This window comes from Phyllobates terribilis, unplaced genomic scaffold (genome assembly GCF_046119375.1).
Source record: "Phyllobates terribilis strain yellow unplaced genomic scaffold, ASM4611937v1 Scaffold_1__5_contigs__length_1240528914, whole genome shotgun sequence".
Classification (NCBI taxonomy): domain Eukaryota; kingdom Metazoa; phylum Chordata; class Amphibia; order Anura; family Dendrobatidae; genus Phyllobates; species Phyllobates terribilis.
This window is the reverse complement of record NW_027362761.1, coordinates 909,007,309-909,027,021: the sequence shown is the minus strand read 5'-3', so window position 1 is coordinate 909,027,021 and position 19,713 is coordinate 909,007,309. Positions and strand designations below refer to the sequence as shown.

Below are 19,713 nucleotides of genomic sequence, written 5' to 3'. Positions count from 1 at the left end.
AAGTTCTATGCCCATGCTGCGGATTTTTAAGCAGCGTTTTTGAAGTGCAGAAAAATCCGCAGCACGTCCATTCATTTTGCATTTCCGCAAGCGGAATTGCCTTTTCAATGCAAGAAAAAACGCAAGGCAATTCCGCATGTCGAAAACGCGCAAAAAACGCTTGCGTAATTCCGTATGCGTTTTTCCGGGAAAGGACATGCAGAAATGAAGCAGAAATTTTCTGATTCATTTCCGCAACGTGGGCACATAGCATAAATAAAAATAAGTTCTAAAAATATTTTTTTTACAAGTAAAAAAAAGTTCTAAAAATATTTTTTTTACAAGTAAAAAAAAAATAAAAAATAAATATATATATATATATATATATATATATATATATATATATATATATATATATACACACACACACACACACTATATATTATATATATATACACATACACACACATATATATGTGTATATCTGTGTGTGTGTGTGTGTGTGTGTGTGTGTGTGTGTGTGTGTGTGTGTGTGTGTGTGTGTGTGTGTGTGTGTGTGTGTGTGTGTGTGTACAGTACAGACCAAAAGTTTGGACACACCTTCTCATTTAAAGATTTTTCTGTATTTTCATGACTATGAAAATTGTACATTCACACTGAAGGCATCAAAACTATGAATTAACACATGTGGAATTATATACTTAACAAAAAAGTGTGAAACAACTGAAAATATGTCTTACATTCTAGGTTCTTCAAAGTAGCCACCTTTGGCTTTGATGACTGCTTTGCACACTCTTGGCATTCTCTTGATGAGCTTCAAGAGGCAGTCACCAGAAATGGTCTTCCAACAATCTTGAAGGAGTTCCCAGAGATGCTTCGCACTTGTTAGCCCTTTTGCCTTCACTCTGCGGTCCAGCTCACCCCAAACCATCTCGATTGGGTTTAGGTCTGGTGACTGTGGAGGCCAGGTCATCTGGAGTAGCCCCATCACTCTCCTTCTTGGTCAAATAGCCCTTACACAGCCTGGAGGTGTGTTTGGGGTCATTGTCCTGTTGAAAAATAAATGATGGTCCAACTAAACGCAAACCGGCTGGAATAGCATGCCGCTGCAAGATGCTGTGGTAGCCATGCTGGTTCAGTATGCCTTCAATTTTGAATAAATCCCCAACAGTGTCACCAGCAAAGCACCCCCACACCATCACACCTCCTCCTCCATGCTTCACGGTGGGAACCAGGCATGTAGAGTCCATCCGTTCACCTTTTCAGCGTCGCACAAAAACACAGTGGTTGGAACCAAAGATCTCAAATTTGGACTCATCAGACCAAAGCACAGATTTCCACTGGTCTAATGTCCATTCCTTGTGTTCTTTAGCCCAAACAAGTCTCTTCTGCTTGTTGCCTGTCCTTTGCAGTGGTTCTCTAGCAGCTATTTTACCATGAAGGCCTGCTGCACAAAGTCTCCTCTTAATAGTTGTTGTAGAGATGTGTCTGCTCCTAGAACTCTGTGTGGCATTGACCTGGTCTCTAATCTGAGCTGCTGTTAACCTGCGATTTCTGAGGCTGGTGACTCAGATAAACTTATCCTCAGAAGCAGAGGTGACTCTTGGTCTTCCTTTCCTGGGGCGGTCCTCATGTGAGCCAGTTTCTTTGTAGCGCTTGATGGTTTTTGCAACTGCACTTGGGGACACATTCAAAGTTTGCCCAAGTTTTTGGACTGACTGACCTTCATTTCTTAAAGTAATGATGGCCACTCGTTTTTCTTTACTTAGCTGCTTTATTCTTGCCACAATACAAATTCTAACAGTCTATTCAGTAGGACTATCAGCTGTGTATCCACCAGACTTCTGCACAACACAACTGATGGTCTCAACCCCATTTATAAGGCAAGAAATCCCACTTATTAAACCTGACAGGGCACACCTGTGAAGTGAAAACCATTTCCGGTGACTACCTCTTGAAGCTCATCAAGAGAATGCCAAGAGTGTGCAAAGCAGTCATCAAAGCAAAAGGTGGCTACTTTGAAGAACCTAGAATATTAGACATATTTTCAGTTGTTTCACACTTTTTTGTTAAGTATATAATTCCACATGTGTTAATTCACGGTTTTGATGCCTTCAGTGTGAATGTACAATTTTTATATTCATGAAAATACATTAAAATCTTTAAATGAGAAGGTGTGTCCAAACTTTTGGTCTGTACTGTACATACACACACACTAATATATATATATATATACACATACACACACGCACACACATATACAGTATATACACACACATATATACACACAAAAAAATATATATATATAAATAAAAAAATATATATATATATATATATATATATATATATATATATATATATTTATTTTTTCAAAAGTAAAGAAAAAAAACGATGAAGATATGGCGGTTAGTGTTAAGCGCAAGTGCTCGCTACATGAGTTTGCATCAGGTGCTCGGGTATGACCGAGTATAGCGGGTGCTCAAGTGACATGCTTGAGTCTCCGCCCCATATGCTTTGTGGCCAAAAAAAAACTTGCGGGGATTGCCTGCCATGCACGAGCGATCCCACATATTTGTTTTTTTTTGGGGTGTCTAACAACCGTGAAACATACGGAGAGGGAACTCGAGCATGTCACTCGAGCACCCGCGATACATGGTGCATACCCTAGTACCTGATGCAAACTCAACTAGCGAGCACTTGGGCTCAATACTAATGAGAACGTATTCAATATGATGACCTAATGTTATCAAATTCTGTGTCATACCTCTGGGTTCAAATTGTTCACTATACCCCTTGATAAAATCCTTGAGTGGTCTAGTTTCCAAAATGGGGTCACTTGTGGGGGGTTTCCACTATTTAGGCACATCAGGGGCTCTCCAAACTCGACATGGCATCCGCTCTCTATTCCAGTCAATTTTGCATTCAAAAAGTCACACAGTGCTCCTTCCCTTCTGAACCCTGCCGTGCGCCCAGACAGTGTATTTTCCCCACAAATGGGGCATTGTCATACTCAGGAGAATTTGAACAACAGTTTTTGGGGTCCATTTTCTCTTCTTACCCTTGTGAAAATAAAAAATTTGGGGCTAAAAGGTAATTTTTGTGGAAAAAGTTAGATTTTTTTTATTTTCACGGCTCAATGTTATAAACTACTGTGAAGCACATGGGGGTTCAAGGTGCTCACCACACATCTAGATAAGTTCCCTGAGGGGTCTAGTTTCCAAAATGGTGTTTTTTTTTTCACTGTTTAGGCACATTAGTGGCTCTCCAAACGAGACATGGCATCCGCTCTAGATTCCAGCCAATTTTGTGTTCAAAAAGTCAAATGGTGCTCCCAAACAGTGGTTTTCCCCCACATATGGGGTATCAACGTAACAGAAAATGGACCATAAAATTTGTTGTGCAATTTCTTCTGTTACCCTTGCAAAAATAAAAAAATTGGGGTCGGAAATAAAATGTGTGTAAAAAAAGTTAAATGTTCATTTTTTCCTTCCACGTTGCTTCAGTTCCTGCGAAGCACGTGAAGGGTTGATAAACTTCTTGAATGTGGTTGAGAATCTTGGTGTTCAGTTTTTAGAATGGTGTCACTTTTGGGTATTTTCTGTCATGAAGGCCCCTCAAAGTCACTTCAAATGTGATGTGGTCACTAAAAAAATGGTTTAGTAAATTTTGCTGAAAAAATGAGAAGTCGCTGGTCAACTTTTAACCCTTATAACCAGGGCTGTGGAGTTGGCAAGCCAAACCTCTGACTCAATTTCCATGACACCGACTCCCTTATACATGGTTCATGTTTAAGTGATACATTTACTGTAGCACAGATTCATCTCCTCTAAAAGTTAGACCCTTAGATCAGGAATAGGACAGACATTTATAGGACATTTCATAACTTTCCCAAATTCTTATAAAAAAAATATTCCCCACAAACTGCATTGAACTACTATACCCAATTTATTACCGTATTTTTCAGACTATAAGGCTGTGTGCCCACGAAGCGTTTTACAAGCGTATATGCTGCGGAATTTCCGCAGCGTAAACGCTTCAAAAATGCTTGGTAATCCGCCCCCAATGGTCCTCAATGACAAGCCGCACTGTCAATGCCCATGCTGCGGATTTTTCCGCAGCGTTTATGCTGCGCTCAAAAATCCGCAGCATGTCCATTAATTTTGCGGACACGCAGCGTAATCGCCGCCATTGACTTGCATTGAGACGCATATAATCCGTGTCAGTACATTTGTACACACGGATTATATGCGTTTCAATGTGCGGATGGTACCCAAGTCTGGAGGAGAGAAGACTCTCATCCAGACCTGGGTACCATAGAAACTGTAAAAAAAAAAAAAAAAAAAAAAAGAATTTAAAATAAAAAAGAAAGTTTATACTCACCTTCTGATGTCATCCCGGTGTCATCTTTGCCGCGTCCGCTCTCTTGCAATGCTCCCGCTGTTGTGAAGGACACATGGCTCAATGACGTCACCGCAGGTCCTTCACACCACCGCGAGCCGCCCAACACACCGGACGCGGCAGAGAGAACACCGGGAGGACACTGGAAGGCGAGTATAAACTTGAATTTTTACCATTTTCTTCTTTTTTTTTTTTTAACTAACTTGGTCACACTACTATAAAGCCATGCCGGTTGCAAGGATTTATAAAGTGTGAACAAGTTGTCAAGCACTTTTCCAAGTGAGGCTAAAAATCGCTTGGAAAAGCGCTTGATAACCCGCATGCAGAAATGCATGCAAAGACGCTTGACAAACGCTACTATCTGGCGGGAAAAACACATGTAAAAAACGCATGCGTTTTTCCTGCCAGGGAGAAGTGTAAAAAATATGCAGCATTTCTGTATCGTGGGCACATAGCCTACGACACTTTTTTCCTCCAAAATTTTGACTTTTAAGTACCTAAATGTCAGAAAATCCCCAAAACAAGACTCTAGTTTAAAAACTGCACCACTCAAAGGCTTCAAAAAGACATTCAGGAAGTTTAAACCTTCACATGAATTAACTAAAAGTGTAAGGAAAAAAAAAAATCAGTTTTTTTTTTTTTTTTTTTTTAATTAACTAAGGCTGCGTGTCCACTATGCGTTTTTCAAGCGTTTTTGATGCGGAATTTCCACAGCGAAAACGCTTAAAAAACGCTTGGTAATATGTGCCCCATGGTCCCCAAATTTCCGCTGCGGATTATCATTGCGGAAAAATACGCAGCATGTCCATTAATTTTGCGGACACGAAGCGTAATTGCCGCCATTGACTTGCATTGAAACGCATATTATCCGTGTCAGCACATTTGCACACACGGATATTATGCGATTCTATGTGCAGACGGTACCTGGGTTTGGAGAAGAGGAGACTCTCCTCCAGACCCAGGTACCATAGAACCTGTTAAAAAAAAAGAATTTAAAATAAAAAATAAAGATTATACTTACCTTCTGATGGACCCCGGTCTCCTCAGCGATTCGTCCGGTCTGTTGTATGGGTCGCGGTGGTGTGAGGACCTGCCATGACGTCATTGAGTCATGTGACAGGTCACGCGACCGCTGACGTCGACGGTCGTGTGGCCTGTCACATGACGTCATCGCAGGTTCTTTCACACCACCGCGACCCATACAACAGACCAGACGGAGCGGAGAAAACACCGGGGGCCATCGGAAGGTAAGTATAATCTTTATTTTTTTACCATTCTTATTCTTTTTTTTAACTATTACTTGGTCACACTATATAAATCCATGCCGGTGGCATGGATTTATATAGTGTGACCAAGTTGTCAAGCACTTTCCCAAGTGATGCTAAAATCGCTTGGGAAAGCGCTTGATAACCCAGATGCAGAAATGCATGCAAAAACGCTTGACAAACACTTCTACCTGGCAGGAAAAACACATGTAAAATCCGCATGCATTTTTCCTGCCAGGGAGAAGCGGAAAAAATATGCAGCATTTCTGCATCGTGGGCACTTAGCCTAAAAGTATATGGGACAATTGAAAATTTAAGGCTAATTCAACATAAGTAAAAAAGAGAAAATTGACCCCATACTTTATCGTGACATTTCTTCAGAGTTCGCCAATACCCCATATGTGGTCTGAAACTACTATTTGGGCACATGGCAGGGCTTAAAAGGAAGGAGAATGATTTGACTTTTGAGTGCAATCTTGGTTGTAATAGATAGGAGACGCCATGTAACATTTGCAGAGCCTCTGAGGTGCCAAAACAGCAGAACTCCCCTTTTCCTCTACCCACAGTGACCCTGTTTTGCAAACTTTTCAACTCAAGTAACTCATCTACAAACATAAAGGTGATTCACAGAATTTTATGACAGTGGGGTGAGAAAATGAAAAATTATATTTTTTTCCAATAAAATGTTATTGTAGCCCTAAATTTTAAGTTTTCACAAGGTATAGTTGTAGAAAATGGACTTCATCATTTGTAACAATTTCTCATGAGTACACCAATGCCCCAAATGTGGTCAGAAACTACAGTTTTGGCACACATCAAAGATAAGGGAAGGAGTGACATTTTTGAGTGCAGATTTTATTGGTTATTTATTAGTCTGCAGGTGCCATCACAGCAAAACCCCATTTTAGAAAGAACACACCTTTATGATGACAATATGCTCACTACTCCTCTAGAAGAAATCATTGAGGAGTGTAGTTTGTAAAATGGGGTGACATTCACTACACCTCTAGAAGAAGTCATTGAAGGGGTGTAGTTCAGGGTTGCGAACTTGACTTATCTTTTCTGGACAGCTTATAAACAAAAATCCCAGACTGGCAATATTTTTTACGGAAACATTGATAAACCATAATAAATCATTATGATTGTAAGTGATCAATGTCAACAGTCCATAATTCTGATATGAAGACATCAGCTGCATTCACTGTGAACTGTAAAATGGTGATACAGCCATAATAATCTGTATAGGTTTTTCCAGCTTCAGAAAAATCACGGATACTTTAATTTAGGGTTTTGTTTTTTTTTTTTACGAACAGGGCAGAATAGTGTCTAATTTTTAGGGACTATCCTGGAATTTCTGGACGGTTGGCAACCCTGTGGTAGTTTGTAAAATAGGGTCACATTTGCTGAGGGTTTTGCTGTTCTGGCACCATGTGACATGACACACGTAAATTGTTTTTCATAGAAGTTTTTACAATTCGATTGAGAAGAAAAAACAAAAATCAAAACATTTTTACCACTAAAATGTTGTTTTAGCCCTACTGTTCATTTTCACAAGGAGTAATAAAAGAAAATTGCCCAAAAGTCTGTAAAGCAATTTCCCCTGAATGCAGCAATATCTCATATACCTGTACAGTATTTGTTGGGCACACGGCAGGCCTTGGAAGGAATAAGTGCTTTTTGATTTTCCTGAACAGTTTGTGGGCACCATTTGCAAAGCCCTTAAAGTACCAGAACAGCAGAAACTCTCCATCAAGTGACCCCATTTTGGAAATTACACCCCCTCTAGGAAATTATCTATGGTTGTAGTGAGGATTTTGACAACAAAGATGTTTTCCTAAAATAGGTACGCAGTTGGTGTTGCACTGTGAAAATTGCAAATATGCCAGCTTAGTGCTTAATATATTGTGACAGCTCCGTAAATGAAAGGAGTTGTCTGCAGGACAGATAACTTGCTGATTGGTGGGAATCCTACCAATAGGATCTGCAATGATTCATAGCTCAGGGAACTTTTATATCCAACGGTAAACTTTAATACCAGTTACAAGGTGGCGTAACAGGTCTGCCTGAGAACGGCTCCATTCATTCCCTATGGTGACTTAAGGGATAAAAATTACCTGGTCAGTCGGTCCCCATCGATCAACAAGTTATCACCTTTCCAGTGGACGCTTACTGCGGATTAGTTATAATCAGTGTTGACCGGGAAGGGGGCATTTATTTTGGACGGTAGAGGGGCTGTGGGCAGGGGAAACCATGTCACTTCTCCAGAGCCTTATCCCCTACTAACAGATGACAGCCTTGTGTGGGGGCTTGTTTTTTGTGGGGTTGAGTTGAAGTTTTTATTGGTAGCATTTTGTGGTACATAACATTTGGGATCACTTTTAAAGTTTGGCTTACATGTATCCTGCGCTTTATGTTGTGCATTTATGTTGGCATTTCCATCTGAATCTCAGAAATATGTTTCAGACAGACACCCTGTGACTGCGCCATTCTCTGTATTAGACAGATGGAGTCACTTTGGACTATGTATGGCCTCTGTTTCGGCCATATCCATCTTTTATAGGTGCACAGAAGTGTGGTCAACAGTATTTTTGTGCATGTCTAAAAAGAAGGCTCACTGCTGATAAAAAAAGGCCAGAGTCAAAAGTGTCTTCATCTGCCTAATTATAGTAATTGTTCCGTTGAAGGGTTTCTCTAAATCTTGTTTTTGTTTTTTTTTTAGATTTAGACATATCCCCGACATAAAGCGTGATGGACTATGTGGCGCTATAATAATAAAAAAATAATAATATAAATGCTTAGTATAGAGCACATAATAAATGTGATGTGCCTTATTCCAATATTTGGGAGGAAGAATGAACAAATCGACAATTCAAGAACTGCCTTTATGTCTTTATTTTTTTACACTGTTTACCAAGCGGTATAAGTGATGTAATAGCTTTAATCTTCAGGTCAGTAGGACTACAGAGATGTCAGATTTAGGGTATGTGCACACGTTATGCATTTGCTGCAGAAATTTCTGCATCTCTTGACAGGAAAAATGCAGCATAAAATACATGCATTTTTGTTGCAGATATTTCCCAACTCATTAGTATGGGTGAAATCTGCAGCAAAACTGGAAGTAAAAAATAAGCAACGTTTCATAGAATGTTAAGGGTTGGAAGGGACCTCCAGGGTCATCGTGTCCAACCCCCTGCTCAATGCAGGATTCACTAAACCATCTCAGACAGATGTCTGTCCAGCCTCTGTTTGAAGACTTCCATTGAAGGAGAACTCACCACCTCTCATGGAAACCTGTTCAACTCATTGCTCACCCTCACTGTCAAAAAGTTTTTTTTAATATCTAATCTTCTCCTTTTCAGTTTCATTCCATTGCTTCTTGTATTTCCATGTGCAAATGAGAATAAGAATGATCCATCTATACTGTGACATCCCTTCAGATATTTGTAGACAGCTATTAAGTCTTCTCTTAGCCTTCTTTTTTGCAAGTTAAACATTCCCAGATCCTTTAACCATTCCTCGTAGGACATAGTTTGCAGTCCACTCACTATCCTGTTAGCTACTCTCTGAACTTGCTCCAGTGTTTTTATGTCTTTTTTTAAAATGTGGTCTCTTGAACTGGACACAGTATTCCAGATGACCAAGGAGTAGTAGAGGAGAATAATTACTTCATGTGATCCTGACTCTATGGTTCTCTTAATACATCCCAGAACTGTGTTTACATTTTTTGCTGCAGCATCACACTTTTGACTCATGTGCAATCTGTGACCTATTAGTATACCCAAGTCTTTTTCACAAGTGCTGTTGCTTAGTTCTATTCTTCCCATTCTGTAGACTTAATTCTAGATCCTTCTGAATCCTTTCTCTGTCTTCTCTAGTATTAGATATTCCTCCTAGCTGTGCATCGTCTGCAAATTTGATTGGTATACATTCAGTTCCCTTATCTAGATTATTTATAAAAATGTTGCCTGACACTGGGGCCAGGAAAGAGCCTTGTGATACCCCACTTGAAACACTCTTCCAATAGGATGTGCAACCATTTAATACTCGGAGTATGATCACTGAGGCAGTTATGAATCCACCTAAAAGCAGCCTTGTCAATCCCATACTTGGTTATTTTTTTCAATAAGGATAGTATGAGAAACTTTATCAAATGCTGAAGTTGAGATATACTAATTTGCATGAGACTTGAGGAATCTCAATCATTTTGCTAGTACTAGGAAAGCGTTCAGTTTTTGTGACAAAACTGCGCAGAAAAAAAATGCAACATGTACACAAATCCTTATGTATCACCATATTCTGAGAGCCATAACTTTTTTTTTTTTTTACTTTTCTGCCTACAGGAGGGCTTGTTATTTGGAAGCACAAAATTACACTTTTAAGTGATTTTAATTTACATACAATTTTTTGACTGATTTAATTCACTTTTTATGCATTAAAATGATGAAAAAACACATTTTTACCTTTTTTTTACTTACTGTTCAGGTTGTTCAGAATGAAACAGTACCAAATATGTTTACTTTTTTTTGTTTAATGCTCTTTTTACATAAAAAATGCATTTCTGCAGCTCAGTTGTCACCTAAGCCTATCTCCTGTGGGGATTGTGCTGGACTCCGCTCCTGTGCCCAACATGATCAGCTGGACACACAGTTATGTTCACTTGAGAGAATACATAAGCAAATAGGGCATAATATTCTGTAAATGTTGACCTTTTCCTGACACTTGATATACTAACTGTATTGGCACCTTATTTAAAGTGTAGAAGTAATTTTAATTTTTATAAATCAATAGCACACATGAAAATAAGCAACTGCAATATATTTTAACAAAGAAATCTGCTTCCTTTTCCTTAGACTAATCATTCATTCCCAAAATTCTCAATTACCTAGTAAAATCTGTATTCAGTGAGAACAGATATGTACATTACTGAGATAGGAAAGGTTAGTAATTTCCACTAAGATTCTATTTAGATAAAAAGGGGAAGAAGGACGGAGCTAGAGGCAGAGCTCCTCCTTCATCTGATCCCCTCCGTCTACATGTAGTCTTAACAGTAGCAGCTGCCATCTCCTATCTCAGTAATCTAACAATCTGTCTTCACTGAACATAGATTTTACCTGTGAATTGAGAATTTTGAGAATGAATGATCAGTCCTGGCTTAGAAAGAAGCAGATTTCTCTGATAAGATATATTACAAAGTTTTTTATTTTCATGTGTACTACAGATTTATAAAATAAAAATTATAATGATGGTTACGCTTTAAAGCAATTGTCAAATCCTTTGTTCATTATGGAAACGTTCCATTCCTATCTTTTATAAATCATATGGAATACATGTCACAGTGTAATAAATGCAACATTTACTTCAACTATGCAAATAAAGTGGTTGTCCAGGACTTACATAATAGCGACCTATCCAGGATAGGTGGTCAATTTGAAACTGATGTGCTGATACCTGCAGGGGCCAGATGTGAGCAATAGATGAAAACACTGGGAGTTGGACACCTGCCTTCCCCATCAAAATGGATGGATGATAAACAGCAGTACTCAACAGATGTCCCTAACAAAGGTACACAGCTGCAATGTTCTGCTGCATACACCACTTGCTAACATACTCATGACAAATCCAGTACACATGACCGTATTTTCAGTCTGAGTACAATCTGACAAAAACATCGGATTTCACTCGAACCAATGTTATTCTATGGGGCAGTGCACGTCAGATATTTTTGCTTCGGACCGGCTCGGTTCGAGGAAAAAAAATTTCTGCATGATTGTGGCTGAGCCAATATTCGGAACATACTTGGCCATGCAAGTCAATGAGTTTGTGGAAACCAGCGGGCTGCACTTGGATGACATCTGAGTACAGTCTGATTTCCACAGAATGAAGATGGAGACATTTTTTTTTCACCATCTTCTCCTCATCCGAGAGAATCAGATTACACTACAATCACATTCTGATCAGCGTGTCATTTGCGTAATTGGCCCGATTGTCTCAGATGAGAGAATATATTGTTGTCTGCACCAAGCCTGAGAATACATAATCATTATGAAAATTGTAGGATGGCCGACACCCGGTGCTCCACCGATCCTATATTGGTGATATATTCTACAGATAGGTTAATGACCTATCCAAATATGTTCGTCCTAGACAGCCTCTTTAAATAAATTATACAGAATCAAAAATCTGCAGTCATGAATACTACTGCATTCTCTGCAAACATTAGTCTCATATATGCTTACCTTTGCGTCATGATAACAGAGACCATGAAACACATCTTCTCTTTTTGCTTCCTTCATAAGTAAGTTGAAGCGACACAACATTGCAGCTTTGCAAAGACGACTTGCCATTGAGCGACCACTTTTAAATGGCGAACTACAGACAATAACAAAAAATGTTCTTTCAATAAAACATCATTTCAAAAATGTTTTCTGTAACCACGTCTTAACTACACTTTTAACCAAGTAATACTTCCTAATGAATGGATCATGAAGTGGGTCATGATGGAGTGGACTGTGGAGTAGAGGCTGCTTTACAAAAGGCCGATGCTGGCTTTGTTACAACAGCGATCACAGTGGCCTGCGCGATTGTACCCGGGCATCCACTCCAGGCACCCACCAGCGATGTGATCGCAAGATACTGTTTTGCCATGGCTTCCATGTTGATACTCCTGAGAAGGCTTAGACGGCAAAGGAGACTGGTCAGAACTATACAACTACAAGCTGCAATACTATAGTTATGCAATACATAGTACAAAGATCAAGTCCTCTATGGGTGTTATTTAACCTCTTCATGACATGGCAATTTTCAATTTTTGCATTTTCATTTTTTTCTCCCCTTCTTCCAAGAGCCATAACTTTTTTATTTTTCCGTTGACATAGTTGTAGGGCTTGTTTTTTGTGGGACGAATTGTAATATTGAATGACCCCATCCATTTTATCATGTGATGTACGGGAAAGGAGGAAACAAACTGCGGCCTAATAGTAAATGAAAAAAAAAAAGTTACAAAATTTAGCCTTTTTTTTCCTGAGTTCATTAAAAAGGAATGTAAAAAAGGACCCGACAACATTGTTTTCCAGGTCAGTAAGATAATAGCGATAAAAAATAAATAAAAAAAAATAAAGAAACCTTTGCACTTTTTCTCATTTCAGTGGTGATTAAAAAATGAGGAAATTTTGTTTGTGTTGACATTTTCCGAGGCCCAAAGTGTATTCACTTTCGATCGATGGGGCTGTGAGAGGGAATGTGTTCAGAGAGAGAATGTTTTTAATTGATACCATTTTGGGGTAGATAAGAGGCGATCAAAACATTGTATTGATTTTTCTTTTTGCAATGGTGCAGAAACAAACGAACAAAACGTAATTCTGGCGTTTCAATTTTTTTCTTGTTATGCCATTTACCGATTGGATTCATTTATTTTGTGACAGATCGGACATTTCTGAAAGCAGCAAAACCACATTCTAGAATTCTGATTTTTTTTTTCTCGTCTCGCCGTTTACCCGATCAGGTTAATTAATATTATATTATGATAGACTGGACTTTTATACATGTGGAGATATCACGTTTTTTTTTTCCTTAAATTATAATGGTGGAAAAAAAGGGTAATTCAAACTTTTGCCTTTATTTTTTTTCCCCCATATGCCACAAGATTTTTTTTGTTATTTTTATTGTATTTGCTAGTCCACTTAAGGGACTTGAATGTGCGATCATCTGATTGTTTGTGCTGTATATAGCAATACGACAGTCTCTATGGGCTGGTTTTCACAGGAGTACCGTCATGACAGGCATGGAGGTTTTCAGCAAACCCCTATGGCAACCCATCAGGGCACAGCAGGCGGGCCTGATGGGTGGTTAGAACAGCGTGCCCCCCGGGACGCATGCTGTAAATGCCGCTGTCACAGATTGCGCCATGTGCAACTTTTAAAAGCAGACGTTGGATAAATAATACAGCCATCATTTTCTGACAAAGGTGTTGGCAGTTCCTGAGCCGGCATATGACAAAGTGAACCTGTCACCAGAAATAACGCTGTTAACCAGCAGAAATGCGGTTAATCTGCAGGTTAATAGCGTTATTATGCCTGCACGCAGCCAAATGCAACGGGGAGAAAAGTAACTTTATTCTCCACTCCAGCATTCCGTATTCAGTCATGGTGGCGGGGGCGGTGCTGGTTCAATCATCACTCTGAGAATACAGAGTATCCGCTGTAACCGAGCCCTCGGCCTGACACTGGCTCTACATTGAGGTTAGCTGTTTGTCAGGGCCGCGGTTACATTGGTCGCTCTGTATTCTCAGAGCGATGACTGAACCGGCGCCATCCCCGACCCCATGACTGAATGCTGGCAAGGAAAATATGCGTGCAGCATAATAACGCTGTTAAAGTGCAGATTAACTCCTTCTTGACGTGCTGAGTAATAGTATGTCCCTGTGCCCTGGGCCTATTGGACCAGATAAGTATTATTACGCGCACTGCTATCACGCCCGCTCACAAGCGGTGCGATCGCCGCCGGGGGTCAGCTGATAACTGACACCTGATGCTAGAAGCAGTCAAGCACCGCTCCCGGCACATTAACCCCCCAGATGCTGTGATTAAAGTCGATCGCACCATTCCGGGAGCAAGGGGAGGTAAGTGCTACTTATTTACCTCTTCTCCGGCGTCCCGCGATGTCTGTGCTGGGTCCCGGTAGTTGTCATGGTGACCTGAGGTCTTCATGACGACATCCAGGTCACCAGGCAGCAGGAAGTTACTTTGATCATGAACAGTGCACGATCAAAGTAACTTCTGAGTGAGCAGTGCTGACACGCAGCATAGCATAGAGATGCTGCAGCATTTCTATGCTATGCAAGTGATCAGTCTGTAAAAAAAAAAATCCCATAGTGGGATAAATTGTAAAAGTGTCAGAAAGAAAAAAGGGAAAAAAATTGTAAAAATATATTTAAAAAAAAAAAAAGAAGAAAAAAATAATACCCAAAAAATAAAAATATACTGTACCCATAAATAAATATTATGAAACCCCCTCCCCCCACACACAAACCAATAAAGGTACACATATTTGGTATCATCGCCCCACTAGTTAACCCCTTTAGTGAACACTGTAAAAAAAAACAAACAAAAAAACCCCGATTATTTATCATACCGCCAAATAAAAAATGGAATAAAACGCGATCAAAAAGACGAATGTAAATATAGTACCGCTGAAAACGTCATCTTGTCCAGCAAAAAACAAGCCGCTATACAGCTCCATCAGCTGAAAATTTTAAAAGTTACAGCTCTCAGAATGAAGCGAAAATTATTTTTTCTATAAAATGTTTTTGTGTAAAAGCGCCAAAATATAAAAAAAAATATAAATGTGGTACCGCTGTAAACGTACTGACCCGAAGAATTAAGCTACCTTATCAATTTTACCACACACGGAACAGCATTAAAAAAAAAAAAAAGAATTCCAGAATTGTTGGTTTTTGTTTATTCTGCCTCCCAGAAATTGGAATAGAAAGCGATCAAATGGAAAAACTATAGCTCTCAAAATATGGCGATGCAAAAACTAGTCTTCGCAAAAAAAAAAGAAGGTTTTTTTAGTGTGTGACAGCTGTCAACCATAAAAACCATACGATTCTGGTATCACTGTAATCGCACCGACCAGAAGAATAATGTAGTCTAATCACTTATACCACACGAGGAACGGCATAAAAAAAATAAACTCTAGGGTTAGAGTTGTGCTAGGGTTGGGGTTCGGGTTGTGTTGGGATTTTTTCAAAAAAAGAAAGAAAAATGATGACGATATGGCGACTAGTGTTGAGTGCAAGTGCGTGCTACTCAAGTTTGCATCAGGTGCTCGAGTATGCACAGAGTATAGCGGGTGCTCGAGAGAAATGCTCGAGTCTCCGCCCCATTTTTAGTGGCTGTTATACAGCCAAAGAAATCTCGCGGGGATTGCCTGCCGTGCATTAGCGATCCCTGCATGTTTTTTTTGGGGTGTCTAATAACTGTGAAACATGCGGGGCAGGGACTCGAGCACCCGCGATACATTGTGCATACCCGATGCAAACTCAAGTAGCGAGCACTTGCGCTCAAGACTAATGACAACTTATTCAATATGATGACCTAATGTTATCAAATTCTGTGTTGTACCTCTGGGTTCAAAATTTCACTAAAATCATTGAGGGGACTAGTGTCCAAAATGGGGTCACTTGTGGGAGGTTTTCACTGTTTAGGCACATCAGGGGCTCTCCAAACGCGAGATGGCATCCGCTCTCAATTCCAGCTAATTTTGTTTTCAAAAAGTCACACAGTGCTCCTTCCCTTCGGAATCATGCCGTGCGCCCAAACAGTGTATTTTCCCCACATATGGGGTTACGACGTACTCAGGAGAAATTGCACAACAGTTTTTGGGGTCTATTTTCTCCTACCTTTGTGAAAATAAAAAATTTGGTGCTAAAATATAATTTTTTTGGAAAAAGTTACGATTTTTTTTATTTTCACGGCCTTACGTTATAAACTTCTGTGAAGCACCTGGGGGTTTAGGGTGCTCACCACATATCTAGAGAAGTTCCTTGAGGGGTCTAGTTTCCAAAATGGGGTCAGTTGTGGGAGGTTTCCACTGTTTAGGCACATCAGGGGCTCCCCAAAGGCGACATGGCGTCCGCTAATTAGTCAAGTAAAATTTTACATTCAAAAATTCAAATGGTGCTCCTTTCCTTCCGTGCGCCCAAACAGGGTTTTTTCCCCACACATATGGTGTATCGGCTTACTCAGGAGAAATTGCACAACAAATTTTGGGTTCCATTTTTTCCTGTTACCATTGAGAAAAAAAAAAAAAATGGGTCTAAAGTAACATTTTTGGGAAAAAAAATGTTCATTTTTTTCTTCCACATGCCAAATATTCCTGTGAAACACCTGAAGGGTTAATATACTTCTTGAATGTGGTTTTGAGCACCTTGAGGGATGCAGTTTTTAGAATGATGTCACTTTTGAGTATTTTCTGTCATAAAGGCCCTCAATGTCACTTCAAATGTGATGTGGTCCCTAAAAAAATTTTGGAAATTTTTTTGGCAAAATGAGAAATTGCTGGTCAACTTTTAACCCTTAGAACTTCCTAACAAAAAAAAATTTGGGTTCCAAAATTGTGCTGATGTAAAGAAGACATGTGGGAAATGTTACATATTAACTATGTTGTGTGATATGACTGATTTAAGGGCATGAAAATTTAGAAATTTTTTTTTAAAACTTTAGCCAAATTTCTGTTTTTTCACAAATAAACGCAAGTGATATCGAATAAATTTTACCACCATCATCAAGTATAATATGTCAAGAAAAAACAATCTCCGAATCAGTGGGATCCGTTTAATCGTTCCAGAGTTATTACCTCACAAATTGACAGTGGTCAGAATTGTAAAAATTAGCCTGGTCATTAACGTGCAAACCACCCTCTGGGGTAAAGGGGTTAACCGCATATCTGCAGGAGAATAACATTATTTCTGGTAACAGGTTCCCTTTAACTGTACGTCATATGTCGGTAAGGGGTTAAAAATAAATAATTGAAATCACCTCTCACTCAGATTGACAGTGGCAGTTAACAACTGTGGGTGGAGCTCTGCTTCACCTGTGGCTGTTAGAGGCAGGTGATGGCAATATACTTCAGCCATCATCTGTTGAGAAAGATATGGTCCTGGATTGCGATCTCACAACAAAGGCAGGGACACAACATATGACGTAAGTTTACGTCATATGTTTTGAAGGGTTTAAAAACTACTTCTCTGCAACCAAAATAAGGCCCTCATACAGCTGCCATGGATGGAAAAGTTAAATCGTTGTGCATCTCAGAAAATGGTATATGCCTCTTCAGAAAGAAGAGGACATTATCTCTGGCACCACCTATTGGATGACTGCCAACTTAAGGAGCATAAATAGATAAGAAATTATTTTATTTGCAAAAAGAAACACCAATACATGAATACCACCAAACAGACCGTAGATGTTTAACGCCAATAAAAAAATATATGTTTATTAAATAAAGATTAAAAGAACAATACTAGAGAGTCTAGCAATGGAGGACCACAAAACCCCAACACATAAGTACCATAGTTGTGAGAGACGTGGTAATCAAAGTATATATAGATTTATGAAGCGTGAAAATCAGATCATAATTATTACATGCAAATATTGAACAATTTAGAAATAAATCTATATAATTAATATTAACCAAGGGAAAATGCACATATCTATGGAAGCTAATTTGAAGATAGCGTCATAAATTCAATGGCCCAAGTACGTACATATATATAGTGAATGGTATTCAAGCGCCATAAGAGATCCCCTATATGTGAAGAGACATCCAAAGTGGATGAAGAAAAACGACAAAGCGACTTACATGTTCAAACTGTAGATATAGGATGTGGTCCCGTGCCCCTAGGCACGTTTCACCCTCGCTTCCTCAGGGGGCATACTTTTTATTTATGAAGTTAACTTCAAAATAGCTTAGAGTGCGCTATTTTCCGATCACCGTTAATCAATGAATAACAGCGATCATGTGTTTAAAAAAAAAAAAAAAAAAAAAAGTGTGCCCGCTGTTAAAATCATTTTGCTCTCTACAGCCTGTTATACATGTCAGAGGAGAGAGAAATGATGTCCTAAAGACCCCACACGACCGTTACCTCTGCCATCCCCGGGTCCCTCCGCCTCCTTTTCAGGGAAAAAAATGGCAAGCGTATGCGCAGTGTGCAGCCGAGATATGCCAGCCGGCACCAGCAGAGAATTTTCTTATTGGTTCCTTTTGATCACAATAATTAATATGTCATGCCGCCCCTGTGGCACCCTTTTAGTCAGTTTAATTTTTTTTTTTTATATTACAATTTTTATTTTTTTCTTTAATCTATAAAAAAAAACAACAAAACGATGACAATATGATGACTACTACTCGAGTTTGCATTGGGTGCTTGGGTATGCACCAAGTATCGCGGGTGCTCGAGTGACATGCTTGAGTACCCCGCCCCACGTTTCGTGGCTGTTATCAAATTCTGTGTAGTACCTTTGGGTTCAAAATACTCACTATGCCCCTGCCATGTGCCCAAATAGTAGTTTTCCCCCACATATGGGGTATCTGCGTACTCAGGAGAAAATGAACCCCAAAATTTGTTGTGCAATTTCTCCTGTTACCCTTGTGAAAGTAAAAAAATTGTGTCTAAATTAAAAACAAAAAATTGAAAAAAAAAGTAAAAAGTTCATTTTTTCCTTCCACATTTCAATCATTCCTGTGAAGTACCTCGAAAGTTAATAAACTTCTTGAGGCTGAGTTCACACGATGCGTTTTTAATGCGTTTCCGCAGCGTTTTTGCAGTTGCGTAAACGCCGCGGAAACGCATTACAAACGCATGGTAGAAGGGCAGCAATGTTCCCCAATTGAAATCCGCATGTGCTGTGCCCATGATGCGGATTTTTCCTCAGCGTAAACGCTGCGCTCAAAAATCCGCAGCATGTCAATTAATTTTGCGTAAACGCGGCGTTTTCGCCGCCATTGACTTGCATTAGAACGCGCCAATTCCGCAAGACTGCATTTGTACTTGTGTTATTGCCGCATTTTGATGTGCGGATGGTACCCGGGTGTGGAGGAGAGGAGAGTCTCATCCACACCCAGGTACCATTAAAAAAGCTGTAAAAAAAGAATAAAATAAAAAATAAATGTATACTTACCTTCTGTCGGCCCGCGCACCGCTCCTGCTTGATTCCCGACACTTTGCAGTGAGTTGAAGGACCTGCGCTGACGTCAAGAGTCATGTGACAGGTCACGTGACGTTGGCAGGTCTTTCAATTCAAAGTTGCCGGCGAGGGAGAACGGATTGAGCAGGACAGAGCGGGCCATCGGAGGGTAAAGTATACATTTATTTTTTATTTTTACCACTCTCTCGGGTCACACTATATAAATCCATGCCGGTTGCATGGATTTATACAGTGTGACTTAGTTGTCAAGCACTTTCCAGGTGATGCTAAAATCGCCTGGAAAGCGCTTGTCAATCCACATGCGGAAAAGCATGTGTAAACGCATGTGAATCCGCATGTATTCCGCAGGAAAAATGCATGCACAA

At 39.6% G+C, this 19,713-nt stretch overlaps 1 protein-coding gene across 1 annotated transcript in view; it reads right to left on the bottom strand.

Annotated features, from left to right (window-relative positions):
- ADAD1 (adenosine deaminase domain containing 1) overlaps positions 1-19,713 on the bottom strand; it is a 178,078-nt gene that overhangs the window by 10,084 nt on the left and 148,281 nt on the right. The window contains exon 10 of the mRNA XM_073655618.1: positions 11,879-12,011. Within this exon, the coding sequence (XP_073511719.1) occupies positions 11,879-12,011 (133 nt within the window). The remainder of the gene's footprint in view (positions 1-11,878; positions 12,012-19,713) is intronic.